This window comes from Lampris incognitus, chromosome 7 (assembly GCF_029633865.1).
Source record: "Lampris incognitus isolate fLamInc1 chromosome 7, fLamInc1.hap2, whole genome shotgun sequence".
NCBI lineage: Eukaryota > Metazoa > Chordata > Actinopteri > Lampriformes > Lampridae > Lampris > Lampris incognitus.
In genome coordinates this window covers 29,397,241-29,416,607 of record NC_079217.1, presented here as the reverse complement: position 1 = coordinate 29,416,607, position 19,367 = coordinate 29,397,241, and the positions used below count along the sequence as shown (strand labels likewise).

The window sequence follows — 19,367 nt, the reverse complement described above, 5'->3', positions numbered from 1 at the left end:
GAGGGGGTGGAGCAGTGACTGGGACTGCTCGGAAGAGTGGGGTAATTGGCCAAGTACAATTCTGAGAAAAGGGGGGGGTTCTTAAAAATGCAGGATGAAAGATCAAATTAAGGACGGTAAAAGAAAATAAAGGACTATTTTAAGCCTTGGCTCTGCTGCGGTGGGACATGTACAGACAGATGCAGCCTGGCAGCAGGACGGTGGCCACGATGTCTTGTGAACTCAGTGTACCTCATAAGTTAAGAGTCACACTCATTCTCACTTTGTTAACATTTGAAATTCTTGTTCTCATCAGTGAATGAAATAAGCCTGATATATGTGCATATATATGCTCCTCTCTGTGGCAATGATGATTTCTCACGGCACCAAACCCACAGTGATTAAACCCAGCCGTCCTAACGAGGGCCCTGACCTGTCAGGCACACCGCCTTACAATCCTTTAAGGCACACTTAGATAAAAGGGGAGAGAACTAACACAGAATGTCCTGTTTCAGTTAATAAGATGGTCACATTCAACACATGACGGTATTTGAATTGATTTGGTTTCATTGTTCTGCCAGAATAAGACTGAGACAAACAGGCAGAGAGATATAGTGGTACTCTCTGAACAGATGAAGAAGATGTCACAGATGAGGATTTAAGTTAGATGAATCAGAAAAGAACTAACCAACACTTCTCTCTTTCTTTGTTTTAATCCTGAGACTCAAATTTTGGAAATTCAGTGTCATCCTTGAACCCAGGCAAATGAAAACTGCCCTTGTTAGACTGGCCGCTAAGAGCAGAGGAGACTGCAAAGATATTGCGGCCCCTGACCCAGAGATTACTGAACTACTTTTTTTCCCCCTTTTTTTCCCCAATTGCACCTGGCCAATTACCCCACTCCTCCGAGCCGTCCCGGTCGCTGCTCCACCCCCTCTGCTGATCCGGGGAGGGCTGCAGACTACCACATGTCTCATCTGATACACATGGAGTCGCCAGCCGCTTCTTTTCACCTGACAGTGAGGCGTTTCGCCAGCAGGACGTAGCACATGGGAGGATCACGCTATTACCCCCCAGTTCCCCCTCCCCCCCAAACAGGCGCCCCGACCGACCAGAGGAGGTGCTAGTGCAGTGACCAGGACACATACCCATATCTGGCTTCTCACCCTCAGACACGGCCAATTGTGTCTGTAGAGACGCCCGAACAAACTGGAGGTAACATGGGGATTCGAACCAGTGATCCCCATGTTGGTAGGCAAAGGAATAGGCCGCTGTGCTACCCGTACGCCCCATACTAAACTACTTTTAAGCCCATCACTCACTTTCTTTCATTGTTTGGAGTCCTGAGAGGACAGATCCGGGTCCGTATCAGTCACATGGAAGCAGCGGTTCATTTTTGGAGTGATTTTAGCGTCTAGTGCTGAAATGTATAATGTAGCCCCTGTCAAACAAGAGAAAATGTGTTATGGAATAGCAGATCCTAGCCAATTTGACTCAGCTGGGCTAACTATTGAAATGATGCATCCCAAAAATCAAACTGACTTTGTTTGCAAACTGGCTACCCATTTATCAGTTCTGTACAGTTTATCTCCCACATTCTGCTGTTACACACACACACACACACACACACACACATATATTTCCATCAATCGATGGAAGACCAAAGTGAAAGAATGGGCTTATTGTTGGCAACCCTGAACACATGCACACCGCAAATACTCTCTCTCTCTCTCTCGCTCTCTCTCTCTCTCTGGCATTCACACACACACACGCACGCACGCACGCACGCACACACACACACACACACACACACACACACACACACACACACACACACACACACACACCCGTTCCTCAGCCCTCCCCCATTAAGGAGTCAAACCCCACCCTGGTTAACAGCACCAGTCTCTGCCATTGCTTGTTGTTTGTTCAGAAAGTTAATGATCAACCACTTCCATGAATACTGTCTTTATCTCCATCCTTGCCTCAGACTGAGGACCCTGCTGTCTGTAGGACGAGCACACTCTTACCTGCAGAGGCAACGCAGTATGAGTCTCAGTATTCTCCTCACCCACCTCGCTTCCTGTCTTTTACAAAATGAATTGAGTGAATGAAAAGGAGTTCCTGTGAGCAGACATGGCAATAATTTAGAGGGAAAAGTTGTTCTTGCAGATCCTTTTTTTAGGAACCGTCACTCTGTTGAAATTTCATCATTCTATCCAGAGTGTAAAGACATTTGCAATCAGAGCCTTTTTTTTCTTCATGAATGATCATCGCTATTTTTCACAGGAGTTAACTGCTTAGGATAATTCTTCAAGTGAAATCCGCTGCCCCATTTGGAAAGGGGAAATGGAAACACCACAGAACAGAAAACGAGGAATTTATGACTAAATTCCAAGATGCTGCCTCAAAGGAATTAGTGGCAGGACACCTGCAGCCATTGTCTGTTCAGCGATGCACACACAATAGGCAAAGCCTGTCATCATCATCATCATAATAATAAGCAAAGCCTGTCTGTGGAGATCGAAACAAGAGAAACAGTGACCTCAGTAGAGAGAGAGAGAGAGAGAGAGAGAGAGAGAGAGAGAGAGGGAGATAGAGACAGACAGAGAGAGAGTGAGTTTTAATTTAACATGAATGGTCAGGATGACCATAGGGACTCTGTACTAGTCCAGCTGCTACGTCCCGAGTTTTAAGTGCAGGAGTGCGCCCTGGAGCACTCGCTGTCATGATTAATGGCCTTGTTTTTGTGGTTTAAGTTTGCATCTGTCAACTGCAACCTAATCAAGTCGTCACATAGCAAGATGGACCAACCACACGCATTAACCCCCGAACAGAGACGCCCCCTCGTTGTTTCACACAAACCGTCTCTGCTATAAATAGGGAGGATCAGAACCTCAGATTAGTAAGATGGTTTTATTGGAGGAAAAAAACAACTTTTAATTCTCTCCTGTTACGAAGACTGATATATTTAGGTCCTTTGGCTTTTCTTCCATTGATTTTTTTTTTTGTTTGTTTGTTTATTTATTTGTTTAAATTTTCTTCTCAACGTGAGACCGTTTCATCTGTTTACAATCTTCGTCTGCGTGGAAAAACGTCACTTACTCTTGCTTCATTCACTGCTGGTCTTCGTCAGCGTAATAGTGAGGCATTCAGACCTGGACAACAGCACACACTTACCAGGACGAGTGGGGGGGGGGGCATAATAATAAAAGACTTGTGGGCCAGGGTTACTAGAGGGCAACAGCCGTAACTCGTCTTCCTGTGTGTGTGTGTGTGTGTGTGTGTGCGTGTGCGTGTGTGTGAAGAAGGAGAGGGAGCCAGAGAGAGCGAGATGAGGATCATGTGGCTGCAGTCAGCTGGGTCCAGCACTCTACGCTGAAAGGGAGCAGCACCCAAAACAAGGGGGCACTTTCCTTCAGCTTTTCAAAAATCGCTGGACGACAATTTCTGTCAACTGTGCGCGCTCCATCTCTATGTCCAGAGGACCCCCCAACGGGGTAATTGCAGATTTTAAGCTGTGGCATAAACCTGAGTGCCATAAGGATCTCTGGTGAGGACTATGGAAGCGAATGAGGAGTACACGATGGCAGAGTGGGAGGCTGTGCTGGAGCTGGACGAGGCGCTGGCGGGCTGGCTCATGCAGGGTCAAGCCCGAGGCAAGATGGGTTGTTGGGAGTGGGGCTGGGCTTCTACAGACCTCCAGGACCCGGGCTGGGACACAGAGGAGGTCCCTGCTGTAAGTTATCCTTCATATAGGAGTATAAAAGCACCAGGAGTCTAACCAAACTATATGGTTTTTGTTAGTTTGGTTAACCTCCCATGAAAAGAGCTGGAGCCGTAAAGGCAGGCGGGGAAGAAGGCAGCGACAGGTCTGGTTTTACGGTTGGGTTTCTGTTGCATTGTTGACTGCCTTAAGTGCAATGCTGTGGCTGCCTCTCACAGTTACACTCAAGGAAACAACTGCTGTTGAGATGAGTCACAGCTATCTGAGGTCTCCCAGGGGCTTTCTGAGCCTTCCTGTCTGGACTGTCTGGAGCTCGTGGCATGGCTGCTGTGTGATGTGGACTTACAAGACAAAAGAGATGTATTTGTTTGTGGTCATGGTAGTACTGAAGTTGCTGTGGTTGGTGTTTTGAAAGAAGGTAAATAAAGAGGAACGTCACATCATGAGTTGTTTGAAAGTAGTTCAGTAGGGTTTCAGGATATAATGTAGGGCTTTGAGGGAGGTCGCTTACTTTCCATCCATCTTCCTTCATTGTGCTATGGTGTTTTGGAGGCGTAGTTATCTCCCGTGTTTAAGTCTATTGATATGCTTCTGTTCAGAGGGTCAATCCTCCTGGTCCTTTCTTAATGAGTACAGGACATTAAGATGATTTTAATGTGAACAAGTTGGTTTTTTTCTTTGAATCTCATCCAAAAGGGTTTTTTTTTTTCAAACAGATCCTTTTGTCCCTGTGTTGGCACACGTTCTTTTATGGCGCTCTCTTCTGAGGAGGGCATCTGGCACTCTCACCAAGAGCTTTCACAACGCAACCAGCTTAATCATCTGGGCTTCCCTACTGATCCCTCTGCAAACACACCCACTGAATTCAAGTCCAAGAATGATTCAGACATAGTTCTGGAGAGAGGAAAAAAACTCAAGAAAAACATGTTCATTGAAAGTGTTGCGTTCTTTCCAGTACAAAATGCATACAATGCCAATGATGCCTTGACAGATTAATTAAAGCACATTTTGTACACAACACAAGCCCTTGTTTCAGTTGTCCCACCTCTTATTACTGAGCAAATGCCTGTAGGAGAAACATTGTTGTACTTGTACTTGTACTTAGACTGTAATGTAGCTTAAATATGCTCACAACCGCGGCGGCATGCTAACTGAATGATGTGGAGCGGGCTGATACTGTGACATGGTGCTTAGCAGCTCGCTGGTATTCAGTATGGTCTCTGACACAGCCTGAGGGTGGACCGTGCACTTCTGCATGCTGTACACTTTACTTCCATTTGCTGTGCTTGTCAAAACCCCCCACCACCATTCTCACATTGATTCAATATGTGTTTAGGGCCAACCAAAACAAAAGCAACCCAATCCTGACTAACATGAGAAATTTTAACAAGGTCGTCTCACTTCCTACTGAAAAGTGATAGACTATGAAGATGAGGGAGGGTTTTGGGAGCGTCCATGTGTTCTTCAGTGTTTCATCAGACCACGTCTGCCTTTCTCACTGAAGGTGCTGAGCCCCACATACAAGCAGCGCAATGAGGACTTCAGGAAACTCTTCAAGCAGCTCCCTGACACTGAGAGACTCATTGTGGGTGAGTTTCTTGCATCCCACATTAGATACACAAAGGACTTCATGACAACTAGCCGTCCATAGCTGCATTTCTTGCTATTACAAAGCTATTACTACTCACCACTTGTTTACCTTCTTAATACAGTCCTTTGACAGCAGAAATAGTCAAATAGGTAAATTTTGAAATGGCTCGATTCACACGTCTAGGTTATGAAATAGATGTGTGGATTTAGTTCATTAACAATATAAAAAGTATGTAGCTGACGTTGTTGCTGGAGTGTCTTCATCTTTCTTTACTGAAGTTATAGAGGAAAAACTCTAGACTCTAAACACTAAACTGCAGTGTTCTAACATTCCCAGTAGGTTGAGGCAATGGTCCCCAGTGACCCTGTACCAGCCCGCCACCTATTGCTGAGCCGTGCAAACATGGACCATTTGTTGCCAGTTTTGCAAACCCCAAAGCTAAAACAAAGATTACATTCAATTTGGCACCATCCGCATCTGTAGGGTATGTAGCAATGTATTCATGTATGGCAGCCCCCTTTTCCCAGCTGGAACTAAAATAGTCAGGTCAGCTTCTTTCTCCAGGATGATGCAACCACAGCCAAACTACAGGGTTAGTTTGCTAGAATTAACTATTCATACCCATATTCTGCTGTTCAGGCTAATGTGGATGGAACATGAAATATTGGATAGGTTATTGTTGTATTATAGCCTATGCACGTGTCAAACATGGTGCTTATATTTGTTGTTTTGCTTGGTCTTTTGCATACCACAGGAAAAAATCCTGTGGGCACCTCTGGCAACAAGATAAATCCAAATCTGTTCATTTTGAATGAATGAATGTATGATATAGGCAGTCTAGTGTCAAACGATGTTTCCATCATGACAGTACGTTCCTCCCTGTCAGATGGCAGACTGGTTGGGCTGTGAAAATATTCTGAATATAAAATGGGGCTGTGGTGTGAGACGGTTTGTTGACCCTGGGCTAAAGCATATACAATGTATTGCCAATGCTGTCAGCACTTTGTTGCGCGCTATTCTTTCCCATTCCCCCATCTGCCTTGTTACCACTCCCCGCTCCAACTTGCCAGTACATTTCTTAAACTCATAAAATAGCTTTAGTGTAAAATTGAGCTCAGACTATTGCTTTTGATTTTAGCGTAGCAGAAAAGAGACGTGTGTCCTCATTGTGACCCTGTGTCCTGTGTGTTTGCAGACTACTCATGTGCCCTGCAGCGGGATATCCTCCTTCAGGGACGACTCTACCTCTCTGAGAACTGGATCTGTTTCTACAGCAACATCTTCCGCTGGGAAACACTGGTACATACGTGCACTCTGTGGAGCTCATTGCTTTCTCATACCTGTTTATTGTGTGGTCAACAATGTGGCGTGTGGTGATTTATTTATTTATTTCTTGGTGTTTATGTGTGTATATGTGTGTGTGTGCGTGTGCGTGCGTGCGTGCATGTGTGTGTAGTTGACGGTGCGGCTAAAGGACATCTGCTCCATGACGAAGGAGAAAACTGCCCGCCTCATCCCCAATGCCATCCAGGTCTGCACAGACAATGAGAAGGTAAGGGCCATAGAAGAACTACACAGATTAGTTCGGTGTACACAGTAAATAAGGCATGCACACATCACAACTTTCAACATTATCTCTCTCTATAAATACATATATGTCGTCGGGATAACACTCCTTTAGCAGCCGTAGTATGGAGCGGCTTTCTGTGTGTCTCTGAACGGCACCAAAATTGTGTGGGAAAAGTGTCTGTCAATGACATCACTGGCAGATAATCAGGGAATTGCTGTCTTTATAGTATTGCATTCGCTGGCATTCGCCCCATCAAATGTATGAAGCATTGTTATCAGGTAGCAGCAAACCAGGGAGTAGATTGTCGTTTTCACAATTGTGTATTGTATGTGAGTGACTTCACTGACAAAACACCTTTTCCATACAATTTTGGTGGCATTTCAAAGACATACGGAAGACTGCTCTGTATTATAGCTACAAGTGGAGTGTTATCTCTGCAATGATTAGCCCAGATTTGGGGAAGTCTGACTAATAAAAAGGGAGTTTGCTGTGTCACTTCTCTTTTCCAACAGAATGGAGAATTGGCATTACAAAGTGGTGACAGGCTCAAATCATTGCAGCCTGTTAGTGCTTGGCACCACTAGTTCAGCCTGCCTGAAGAGATGCATGTATCCAGGAGCGTAGGAGACTATGTAGTGAGCGTTGTATGTGCGTGTATTCATGGATGGATATGGAGAAATTATGAGAATTTCAATTATGCTGTGTGAGCTGGCAATAGATACTTCTTCCCTTCTTAAACTTCACATTTAAAAGGGGTCTCTCTATCTAAATCAGTAGCATAATATTTAAACACTACCCATCTTTACCACTACCACCATTCCTTTTCCACAGCACTTTTTCACCTCATTCGGGGCCAGGGACCGGACCTACATGATGATGTTCAGACTGTGGCAGAATGCTCTGCTGGACAAGGTGAGCCGACAACCTGAAATAACCCCGTCACTTAGTTAGTCATCTCCCCGTCCATCTTACACTTAACTCAGAATGCCTTAAACATTCAAAAAACAAAAGATTTACCACTGATGTACGTTACCCTGGCATGTCTTGAAATAAAATTGATTAGGATATTCTATTTCCTTCTCATTTTGAACAATAATCACATTTAGTGATTTGATATTTCCATTTAGTTTTTGCAGGTTCCTTTTTTTTTAGGGGGGGGGGATTTTGTCCCCCCCCCTTTTTCTCCCCAATTGTATCTGGCCAATTACCCCACTCTTCTGAGCCATCCCGGTCGCTGCTCCACCCCCTCTGCTGATCCGGGGAGGGCTGCAGACTACCACATGCCTCCTCTGATACATGTGGAGTTGCCAGCCACTTCTTTTCACCTGACAGTGAGGAGTTTTGCAAGGGGGACATAGCGTGTGGGAGGATCACGCTATTCCCCCCAGTTCCCCCAAACAGGCGCCCCAACTGACCAGAGGTGGTGCTAGTGCAGCGACCAGGACACATACCCACATCCGGTTTCCCACCCACAGACACGGCCAATTGTGTTTGTAGGGATGCCTGACCAAGCCAGCAGTAACGCGGGGATTCGAACCGGTGATCCCCGTGTTGGTAGGCAAAGGAATAGACCGCTACACTACCCAGACCCCTGTGCTGGTTCCTTTTTGATTGTTTTATCTTTTCCTTTGCAGCCACTGTGCCCCAAGGAGCTGTGGCACTTTGTCCATCAGTGCTATGGCAGTGAACTGGGTCTTACCAGTGACGACGAGGACTATGTTCCCCCCGATGACGATTTCAATACTATGGGGTAAGTGAGGTTACAGAAGTTAGCCCATTCATTTCCAGTGTGAAGGCTATAAATATTGTCATATATAATTGACATGGTTGGTTAAGAGACACTTGATTGGTAGTGTCACTGTTATGAGAACCTTGGCTCTGTGATTTAAACACACACAGACAAATACACGTGTACTTTCCTCTCTCAGTCACTTAGGCTTACACATTGTCGCCTACTTTCCCATCCTCCATCTCATGCTGACACAAATACACACTCTCACATAGATACAGAAGCACACACACCCTCTCAGATGCATGTGCATTAAAATGCAAGTATCCCGGCATTATTTGCTTTAAATTCCTTGTAGATTAAGTGGGCTTCCTATGACAGAGCAGTTAACTTTTCACCACCTCAGTGTTTCAGAAGCACATGAAATGCGCTTTCAATTACTTGACTCTGATTGTCAAAATCTACTTACACTAATGGAGTTGCCCTCAGAAGATAACCAAACACAATGCACATTTACAAGTACAACATTTTATTGCAAAGACCAGTAAACATCTTGCTTGCCTGGTGTGCTGCTGCTCCCAGGTTCTGTGAAGAAATTCCAAATGAGGAGAATGAGATCAACAATGACAACTCCTCCAAGAGCAGTGCTGAGGCCAAGCCTGAGGGAAGCCCTCCTCCAGTGCACAAGAAGGTCATCCCCAACAGCGCCATCCCCAGCCTGACAAACAGTGATGCACCCATCACAGTGAGTTTGTATGTTGCATAAGATGCACATAAACAGATGCATAAACACAGTTGTAGGCAAAACTCAAATGACGGCTACACCTTGAGCAGGATAGCCGTTGGGTAGAGTTCTTAGTACAGAAACACCCATTTCTGTACCCATCTGTTCTGCTGAGGTGGCTGAGCCTGTGCACTGATGCAGGGTGGCGCTATTCAAAAAAACATCACAGGGTATTTCGTAAGCAGTAGCTCTCTCCAGAGTTGTGCATTTTATGTAACTTATGCAGTCCATGAGGTGCTGTGGGGACTAAACTAAGAACAACATCCCGGCTCTTGTACGTCATGCCCAAAACTAGCTGAACCAACCATTTTAAATCTGTTAAACCATTCTTACTTCTGTCTAATGGCACATAACATTTGTTCCCTTTCTCTTCCCAATGAAGAGAAGAATGATGACAAAAAGGCCAAATTAAGCTCTCAAATTCCATATTACCTCCTTTGTTAAATTAGATGTATTGTTGCACATGGGTTGCTCTGACTCTCTCTCTCTCTCTCTCTCTCACACCTCTCTCTCTCACCCCCCCCCCCGTTTCCCGCCCAGTTTGACCTGCCATCAGAGGAGTATGCAGACTGTGTGCCAGATGGGGAGTTCCTGGATGTGCCGCTGGTGGTAGTGGAAAAGAGCAACGAGTCCAGCAGTCCCAGTGGCCCCGTCCCCTCCCCCTCACTGGACTTCAACGACAACGAGGACATCCCCACTGAGCTCAGTGACTCCTCTGAGACTCATGACGAGGGTGAATCTTTCCCGACACCAAGCACACAAAGATACTCTAAACACATGTTGCCTCCATGAAGTGGACCAACCAGCTGAATCCATGTGAAAAACTGAAGTCCTTTTGGCTTTTAACTTTTGAATCCATATCAGTCTTAATGGGGAATTAATGTGAAGCAGGGCATATATTATTAAGTATTGAACACAATATTAGATTATGAAGCATAGATTATAAATTGTGGAACACAATATTTAAATGGTGTTTACAGTGAACACTAAGTATGCTGTAGCAACTAGTCTTTAAAGGTGAAGACAAACATTTTACAGTACTTTCACTGCTTCAGGCTTAAATCTTGCTTGTGTACCTGCCTAAATTTACTGAGAGATTTGGTTTTGGGGATGGAGTAATGGCAGCTGGTTCAATGAGGTTTTGCTCTTCAAATGGGCTGTTCAAGTAGCAATGTTTTATGTATGGACTGACTTTCCTCAGGATAAAAAATTGACCTTTAAAGACACCTTCTTAAATACCAGTGATGTTGTTTTTCACAGTGCCTGTGTGTCTCTCTGATGGCTAGGTGAGGTGCAGGCTTTCCATGATGATCTGAATGGCAGACAGTACATTAATGAGATCTACAAGTTCAGCGTGGACAAGCTGTATGACATCCTCTTCACAGAGTCGCAGTTCATGAGTGACTTCATGGAACAGCGGCGATTCTCAGGTCAGTATTTCTTCTTGAATTTAGGATTTATTATTGTTAACTGTTGATTGCGCATCAGTACTTTCTATTGGATCATATATTATTTTTCTCTGGTCATGACACTGAGCAGTATTCAGGACTGATGTTACATAAAACAGGATAGAACTCTAATGATTACAGATAGTGCAAAAATGTTTTTGACCACATCCTGTGTTCAAAAGAAACCTTAACGTGCAACATGCAGCCCAAAAAAACAAAACTTCCTTTTGATGTGACCAGATAGACCAGAGTTGGATCAAGTGATACTGAAAAAATGCAGAACTTGATCTTTCCCTGGTCCAAAACTATCATCCAGTCTTGCTGTCCCTTCAAATCAGTCTCAATTTCAGAGTCGTCACTACTGAAACTGCTTGTCTTGCACTTAATGAAGTACTCTATTCAGCCAAAGCTGCCTTGAAGTCATCAGTACTCATACTTCTTGCCTTATCTGCTATTTTTGACAAAATGAATCAACAGATTCTCCTGTCACCATTCATGGACCAGGGCATTATTGGCATGACACTGGGGATGCAGTCGTATCTGACAGGGAGGTCATACCACATATGACGGAAGGGTCAGGTGTCCAGCCCCAGACAAGTTACAGTGCTCACTGCTCGGCCACGTTCTTTTTTTCACTCATTACTACCTCTCTTAGTCCATTCACCTTAGAACACAGTTTCTCCTACAATTGCTCTGCTGACAAAACCCAACTCCACCTTTCTTCTCCACCAGTAGACACTGAGGTGCCTACACAAGATGCTGGGAAATATTGATCCAGCTTCGTACATCGATAATCTTGATCTCCAGATCTGCAAGGAACCGCTGGTTGGTGGTCGCCAACTAGCCCTTTTTTCTTTTTCTTTTTTTAATGATCAACATATCTTTATTTGTATTTGAAATTATGAAAGAACAGCAACAACTACTTGAACAGTGCACATCTCTGTGCATGTCTGCCCCCTCCCTTATTCAACAGACTTCCACATCAATTGCCCCTTTAAAATTACATTTAATAATTGAACATATACATTACTAGAACAAAAATAATACTGCTGTAAAATAAAAAATTAATAATGAATAATATCTATAAACAAAATGTTGAAATAATAGTAATAATTAGAAAAGAAAGGAGGCATGTTAAAGTATTTATGACATTGTGACAGTGTTGTCCATCTTTTCCGATTGTCTTTAATCCAGAGACCAATAGTTAGAGGGAGCTCCCATTCGAATAGTATAAAATATCTGACTAGGAGCAAAGGCTAGTATATATGTTTGGCATATTGACTGATACAAAGGTTGCATGACGTAATTCCAAATTTTGCAGTGGCACAAAGTTCTAAGGGTGTTTGTAGGACCTCAGGGAAAAGAAAAAAAAACAGAATTAACTGTCTCTCATTTTTCTGGCCATACCACGAATATCTAACGTTCTTGACACTTTCAAAAGATCCAGTCATACTCATCTGATGATGTTGCTCAGTGCCTGATGCCAGCACCAGTCATCTCTCAGTTAGACTATTGCAGTGCACTTCTCACTGGTTTCCCAGGTTAAAACTTAGCTGGCTTTCTGGACAGTTTAACATATTGCACTGAAAACTGTACCAACTTACTTGCAAAACTATGTACACTCCTTTCAATGTAGATTCCTGTTCACCCCTTTTTTTTCTAGCGTGGACTGTCTCGAGGGAAAGTTGTCATGTCGCCCCCTGTTGTTTGCATTCAAAACTGACTGAATTAGATGGTTTGCACGTTTCAGTTCAAAAGGACTGGGCTCCAAATTCAGACCTTCTTTTTTTTTTTTTTTACCCGGCCCTGAAATGGTGGAATGAGCTCTCATCATCTATCAGGGCTTTAGACTCACTTACATCATTAAAGAAAGGCATAAAAACTTACTTGAATCCATTGATTGCCCCAGACATGACTGTGATGCTGCTTTGCGACATTGTCTAGCTTATTTATATATAATTCATTATCAAATACAATTTCCTCTCATTTTATGTTTCTACCTAGATGTGGTGTATCACCCCTGGAAGAAGGAGGATGCAGGAAACCAGACCAGAGAGATCATGTACACCATTTCACTGTCCAATCCACTTGCGCCTAAAACAGCAACAGTCACTGAGACACAAGTAAAGTCTTCTCATCTGTTTATAAGAAAAAATTATGATAGCATACAGTTGCCCAAAAAACAATGTAGAGGGAAAAAAAATTAGTTATATTGCAAGCATGCATTTTATTCTACCTCACTTTCAAAGAAATAATCCAATGAGAATATTATTATACTGGGCCACATTTTCTCTCTCTGTTGTCAGACTCTTTACAAGGCTAGTCAGGAAAGTGAGTGCTATATCATCGACGCTGAGGTCATCACCCATGATGTGCCCTATCATGACTATTTCTACACCCTCAACCGCTACATGCTCACTAGGGTGGCCAAGAACAAGTGTCGGTTAAGGTGAGTGAACTGAGATCAGTTACTCGGCCCCATGACCTCTCACCCTCCAGTCATGTTTGAGCAACATGTGGATGTGGAAGTGTGATTTAGATTATTGCCACCTCCGGAATGAGGCTGGAATAATCCACTGATATTAAACTGGTGAACATGATATCATTTTGAATGGAGAATTTGTCACTGTGTTTAAAAAATCGATTTAAAGATGAGCAATCACAAGAAGCAGATTCTCTTGATGTTTATTTAATTATTTGGTTTTGAAATGTCATAATATGTTCGATATGTGTTTCTTAATGTTCTCTCTGACTCCATCTTCCTCAGGGTATCGACCGAGCTGCGCTATAGGAAGCAACCTTGGGGACTGGTTAAAGGCTTCATTGAGAAGAACTTTTGGAGTGGGCTGGATGAGAATTTCCGCCATCTTGGTAAGATTCAGCACATGTTGGTATGAAGACCCAGTGGTCAGTGAGGAATTTCAGTCTCCTGTGAGACCATACCTGGAGTGTCCCTGAAACAGAAATTAGACCCTTATCTGCTCTGGGGATACAGGTGGTCTGGTGCTATTACAGCAGTGCATGGATTTGAATGAGATGGAGTAAGCATTCACACTTGTTACATTTGCTTAGAAAAATCTGCAGCTGGCAGTTACAATGGCTGGACTTTCAGAGAATAGGAATAGGACATGCCTATTTAAGGGACATTGGGAATGAAAATTAAAAAAGAAAAAAAAGACATATGGACCCCTTTAGGAGCACTCACAAAGATTATGATCTGCTAATTTAACTAATTTAAAAGCTTCCAAATGGAGAAGAATGTGATACAATTGTTTCCTTTCCTCCTCTCAGAGATGGAGCTGTCGAAGGTGGAGGAGCTGCTAACTGAGTCCCACCACCCATCCCCTAAGGCCAAAGTGGGAAAGAACTCCACTGTGAGGCGGAGGAAGAGGCCGCTCCCTCACATGCGCAGCCAGCACCTGGAGGAGGCTCTCAGCCCCGTTACCACCCCAACAGATGAGGAGGTTATCCATCGCATCAAACAGGTGGCGGGCTCCACCCAGACCCGACATCAGAGCTCAGAGCACCATCACTTGTCCGGAGGCCTGGCGCTCTACAGCGTCTCCAAATTGCTGCTCATCATCAGCTTTGTGTGAGCCACAACACATACAAACACAAAGTATATCATGTACATGACCTGCAATTTTTTTACGTTTGGGTATTTTTATTTCCACCACACCCCTCCAAAAATAAATGTTTTGCATCACATCCTTAGTTAAAACTGCACCACTGGTGTTTGCTGTAAGAATCTATCCAAAAAAACAACATCGTTATGAAGTAGAGCAAATTCCTAAAGGGAAACACCCCTCAGCTAAAAATCAGTCAACAGTTATGACTGACTGGTTTAAGCTGCTGCTTTTGTTGATTAGGTAATTTACATACTCTTGTTTAGATAACTTGTAAGTCATTATTTTAAATCTGACATGTCTTTTTTGCTAGGCAGAGGGGAAAAAATGTCCTGCACTTTCTGAGACTCTTCAGTGGGAAATGTACTATTGACAATTGTTAGTGCTGGCTCTGTCTGTCTATCTGTCAGCCTGTCTGTCTGTCTGTCTGTCGGTCAATGCAATCCAACAGATCCATTATTACTGTTCTTAGCTGCAGCTGTTTTAACCTGTAGATAGCAACAAACTCACTAAAATTGTCTACGGTTTAGTTACTCTTTAACGTTGTGTGGAAGAGGTTTCATTTTCGTACAGGACAATGATCCAAAACAGCTTTGGCAGGACTATTTGAAGTCCAGGGAAGAGCAACAAGTGTTGACTTGGATGGCGTTCCCACCTTAACCCCATCATCACACATCTATGGGAGCATTTGAAAAGGGGAAAAGGCAAAGCTCTCTGCAACAGTACAGAATGACCCCTTTAATGCTCTCAAGGAGTGTGGGAATAATTTGGATTCTTAAATTCTGCACAAACTTGTAGAAGTGATGCCAGATATAACATAAGGTATAGTTAAAGCAAATGGTGGATATACCAAATAACAGAACTGTTGACTTTCTTTTCATATTCGCAAAATATGTTGATGTGTGTTCATAAAAACCAAAAAGATGTAGTATTACTTCAGCTATATCAACTTAGACAATTGTGTTATTGTATTATTTTTGGATCAGTGATGAACACACAGGTCTTGATAGTGGACTCAGACTTTTGAGCCCAGCTGTGTACACACAAAAGCACTTATCTGAGCCTATCTGGTACAATCGAGGGCCAGGGGAATAGCTGGTTTTAATATAAACATTTTTTTTATTTGTTCTGAATGTAACCCTTCTCTCCTCCTCTATTGCTCTCCATAGGATCTGTCTAAGGTACATGCATACCTTTCCCAATCATCTAAGCTTTGGCTTGGTTTTCATTGCCACTTTTCATTGATTAGCTAATTGGACATGTAATGCTTACAAAGCTCGGATATTAAAAGCTCATTTCATCTTGGCTGTTCTCTCTTCCCCTGTTAAGCCTGGTGTTGTTGGTGTTCCTCAACATGATGCTCTTCTACAAACTGTGGATGCTGGAGTACTCTGCACAGTCGCTTACAACCTGGCAAAGTCTGCGGCTTCACGAAAGGTAGATACACACACATGCAAAGTCAAATAGGAATGCAACCAAACGCAAATACTTACAAGGAAACATTTCACAGCCTTTTTACATCAATTGTTTACAAAAGATTTAAAGCTGAAATCTGTGATTTTCCCCAGTCCATCCCTCCGTCTGTCAGGGAGAACAACAAACAAGGAGTAGCAGCCATTGTTGCTCGTGTGCCATTGGCTGAGCAACAAACAGTTCCCACTGTTTTAAAGATGGCGTCCCTACACAGGCAATCTAATGTATTACAAACTACATCAAATTAAATGGGGATGCTACTGTACCATAGTATTGAATGTGGAGTTGGTAGATTAGCTGTCCAACAGAAACATCGCCACATTGTCATCATGTTTCAGTCCTTCTTCCTGTTTGAGTAGGAATGTATTTGTCGCTGCATCAGTGCTCATCCTGATCCTTCCAACAGCAGCATACAGAGAGCGTCTCCAACCTTGACCTAAATACCAGTTACTATTATACAGTGATTCAATGGTCCACATGGATAAAATAACAATTTACTCATGGAGAAAATCACAGATTCAGTCTTAAATATTACGTAGGTACAACGTAGTTAAATTACATTTGAGGTATGTAAGGATACTGAAAGTGTCTGCCTCTCAGTCTAGCTAACTAATCGTGAGGCGGCACGGTGGTCCAGTGGTTAGCACTGTGCCTCACAGCAAGAGGGTGCTGTGTTCAAACGACAGGCCATCCCAAGTCCTTTCTGTGTGGAGTTTGTGTGTTCTCCCTGTGTCTGTATGGGTTTCCTCCGGGTGCTCCAGTTTCCTCGCACCATCAAAAAGACATGCATGTTAGGGTTAATACTCCTGTCTGTGCCCCTGAGCAAGGCAATGGAAAGAAGAACTGGAGTTGGTCCCTGGGTGCTGCAGCTGCCCACTGCTCCTATACAATAGGATGGGCTAAATGCAGAGAACAAATTCATTGTAACCTGTACAATGACAAAAAATAAAGTGGCTTTCTTCTTTTCTTCTAATGCTGCAGAGACTGAACACAATTTTGCTGTTTGGTGGCCAGGTTTTTTTTTCTCTCCCAGAAGGCCTACTGGCTTACACACATATAATATAAGCACAGGCTCGAACATAAACATTAATGCTGCTATTACCACCAACCACTCAATCATAGCCATATTAATGTTGAGGAGGGTTAGGAAAACACCTCTGAAATGGTTGTGGGTTTATTGACACAATTAACTAAACTGTTGTTGGCATTCTGTCAAAATGGCAGTCATGGTTCACTGGGTTTGCCCTGTGTGTGTGTGTGTGTGTAAACGGATGTGTTACCAGTAAACTGCCTCAGACGCAGATGGAGTGGGCTCAGCTCCTGGAGTCACAGCAGCGTTACCATGATGCCGAGCTGCAGAAGTGGAGAGAGATAATCAAGTCCTCTGTGGTGCTATTAGACCAGGTGCTGAGACATACAGAGACACTTACAAGATTATAACACATTCTAGCAGAAACATAGCACTAAGAGGCTTACACAGCCCTGGGAAAATAACAATCATAGCAATAGTCTTACTGTTGCAATTGGTTTATGTCAGTGAAATAAAACTTTACCTACATTTTATGATGCTATAATTCTTTGCTGTAAAGTCACAGTATTCTTTAAAGCAACATTGGGTATTTGTTTTTTCTGTTAATTTATTAAGCTCTGGAGTGTGTACACAACAAATTTAGACCTCTGGTGCTTCAATACACCACTTAATTCCACTGCTGTCTCCTCAAATGGTCTGGTGAGACAAGCTATGCAGAACTGTTGTGATAGCAGAGAAACAGACGTGATCCTTTATTCATGCACAGGATATGACGCTTGCTACGAGGCATGATACAAATGCACCTGGGATTTAAGATGTTTTCCTCTTGGCATGTTGATGGTAGATGTTGCAGCAAGATATGTGTGGTCCATTGGTGAAGAACAAAAGATCTAAAATCCCACATTCCTTTTTTTATCATGCCTCGTAGCGAGCGTCCTTGCCTGTACATGAGGAAACAATTACATCTAGTTCACAAAATGGATAGAAAAATTACACAATTTTGTTTTAAGTAAGTGGTATTCAGCGTTCTCTGTGCACAGTTATGCGGTAGTAACATGAGCCAGTGGTCAGTTGTCCCCCATCCACATGCACATCATTAGCATTAGCATCATTAGCATTGGACCATGTCGTTCCACAAACTTCTTTCCCATTTCACCAGTTTTCTATTTCTCTGTCGGCTTTCATACTATCTGTTGAGTTGATTAAAAAAAAAACACAACATTTGAGGAATCGAAGAAAGTTGAATCAGTTCATCTGGTCACAACGTTTATGAACTGATTCAACTTTCTTTGATTTTCTTACCTGGATTATTGAGCATGCATGAACACATCTGAGGAAAAATAACTTGACAGATTAACAATCTCAGAAAATTGGTGAATGTTCCTTTTTTTCTTGTGCATCCTTTTTGATTGATTTATATCATGCAAGCCATTTCACTGATTGTTTTTCTCTTTTTCCTCTTGCCTAGATGAAAGACTCTTTATTGAACCTACAGCAGGGAATTGGCTTAAGGGACTACAGCCCTGAGGCTGAAGAGAAGAGAAGTCGCTATCACTGACACACCACTCCAAGGCCATGAGGGCATGCTGTGCAATATAGTAGGACCTGTTCAGTTTGTGTACCAGTATGCAGGCAACAGCAAGACAGACAGAGGACAGAAAAAAGCAAGGCAGGACCAACAGTGAGCAGATCCCCAACGGGGACAACAAAGGGACAATGTAGAGCCCATCCTCCTCCTCAAGAGGTCACTACTCCAGTGAGGAGAAACCACGACAGGAAGTTCCGCACACACACACACACACACACACACACACACACACACACACACACACACACACTCACACACACCGTCATAGACAGGAACTGAGGTGTGCCCAACAGCACGTAGGCATTGTGGGAAGGTGGTAGATCCTGTACACCTTGACCACCCCTTGACTCTCCTTCTCTTCTCTTTTAATTTGATGTATTTTTTTTCAAGAGCATCCTGTGGTAAGCCATGGCTATGAGAAGAGTCAAGGAGACGAAGAGGGAAATCTGCTGCATGCACTTAGTCAACTTAGCTTCCTTCAGTTAGCGCTACATGGTCCAATTCCTGTCTGTGTGTGTCAAAAAAGAAGAACAGAGCAAGAGGAGAGATAAATGAAAAGAAAGAGGGTCCTTTCAAGTCGTAAAGGCTTTCTACACTCTCTCGACTGTTCCAAAACAATCACCCCTGCAGGTCCTCGCTGCAGTGTCCCTTTTACAAAGCTCCACACTGGTCAGTAGGTGCATTATGGATGCAGGATCGTTGGCATGGCGGTAGAAGGATGTACACTGAAGTATTGTTTGGGGAAGCTCAAGTTCCCTGATTGCTCCCTGCTGCCTTGTTTCAGCCTGGCCTTCATGCTCCCTGTCAGGGCTGGTTCCCTGC

General features: G+C 43.4%; 1 protein-coding gene across 3 annotated transcripts in view; it reads left to right on the top strand.

Moving 5' to 3' along the window:
• The window catches only part of gramd1bb (GRAM domain containing 1Bb), a 140,896-nt gene extending 122,381 nt beyond the window's left edge, over window positions 1-18,515 (top strand). For 2 of the 3 annotated variants that reach the window (XM_056283005.1, XM_056283004.1), the window contains exons 5-19: window positions 5,211-5,295; window positions 6,493-6,596; window positions 6,754-6,849; window positions 7,699-7,779; window positions 8,502-8,617; window positions 9,179-9,341; window positions 9,921-10,113; window positions 10,667-10,810; window positions 12,833-12,951; window positions 13,135-13,277; window positions 13,596-13,699; window positions 14,120-14,420; window positions 15,784-15,891; window positions 17,211-17,331; window positions 18,426-18,515. In XM_056283005.1, coding sequence (XP_056138980.1) covers window positions 5,211-5,295; window positions 6,493-6,596; window positions 6,754-6,849; window positions 7,699-7,779; window positions 8,502-8,617; window positions 9,179-9,341; window positions 9,921-10,113; window positions 10,667-10,810; window positions 12,833-12,951; window positions 13,135-13,277; window positions 13,596-13,699; window positions 14,120-14,420; window positions 15,784-15,891; window positions 17,211-17,331; window positions 18,426-18,515 — 1,968 coding nt within the window. Of the gene's footprint in view, window positions 1-5,210; window positions 5,296-6,492; window positions 6,597-6,753; window positions 6,850-7,698; window positions 7,780-8,501; window positions 8,618-9,178; window positions 9,342-9,920; window positions 10,114-10,666; window positions 10,811-12,832; window positions 12,952-13,134; window positions 13,278-13,595; window positions 13,700-14,119; window positions 14,421-15,623; window positions 15,636-15,783; window positions 15,892-17,210; window positions 17,332-18,425 lie in introns of all 3 variants that reach the window. The other variant, XM_056283006.1, reaches the window with a different exon arrangement.
• The last annotated feature ends 852 nt before the right edge of the window (window positions 18,516-19,367 follow it).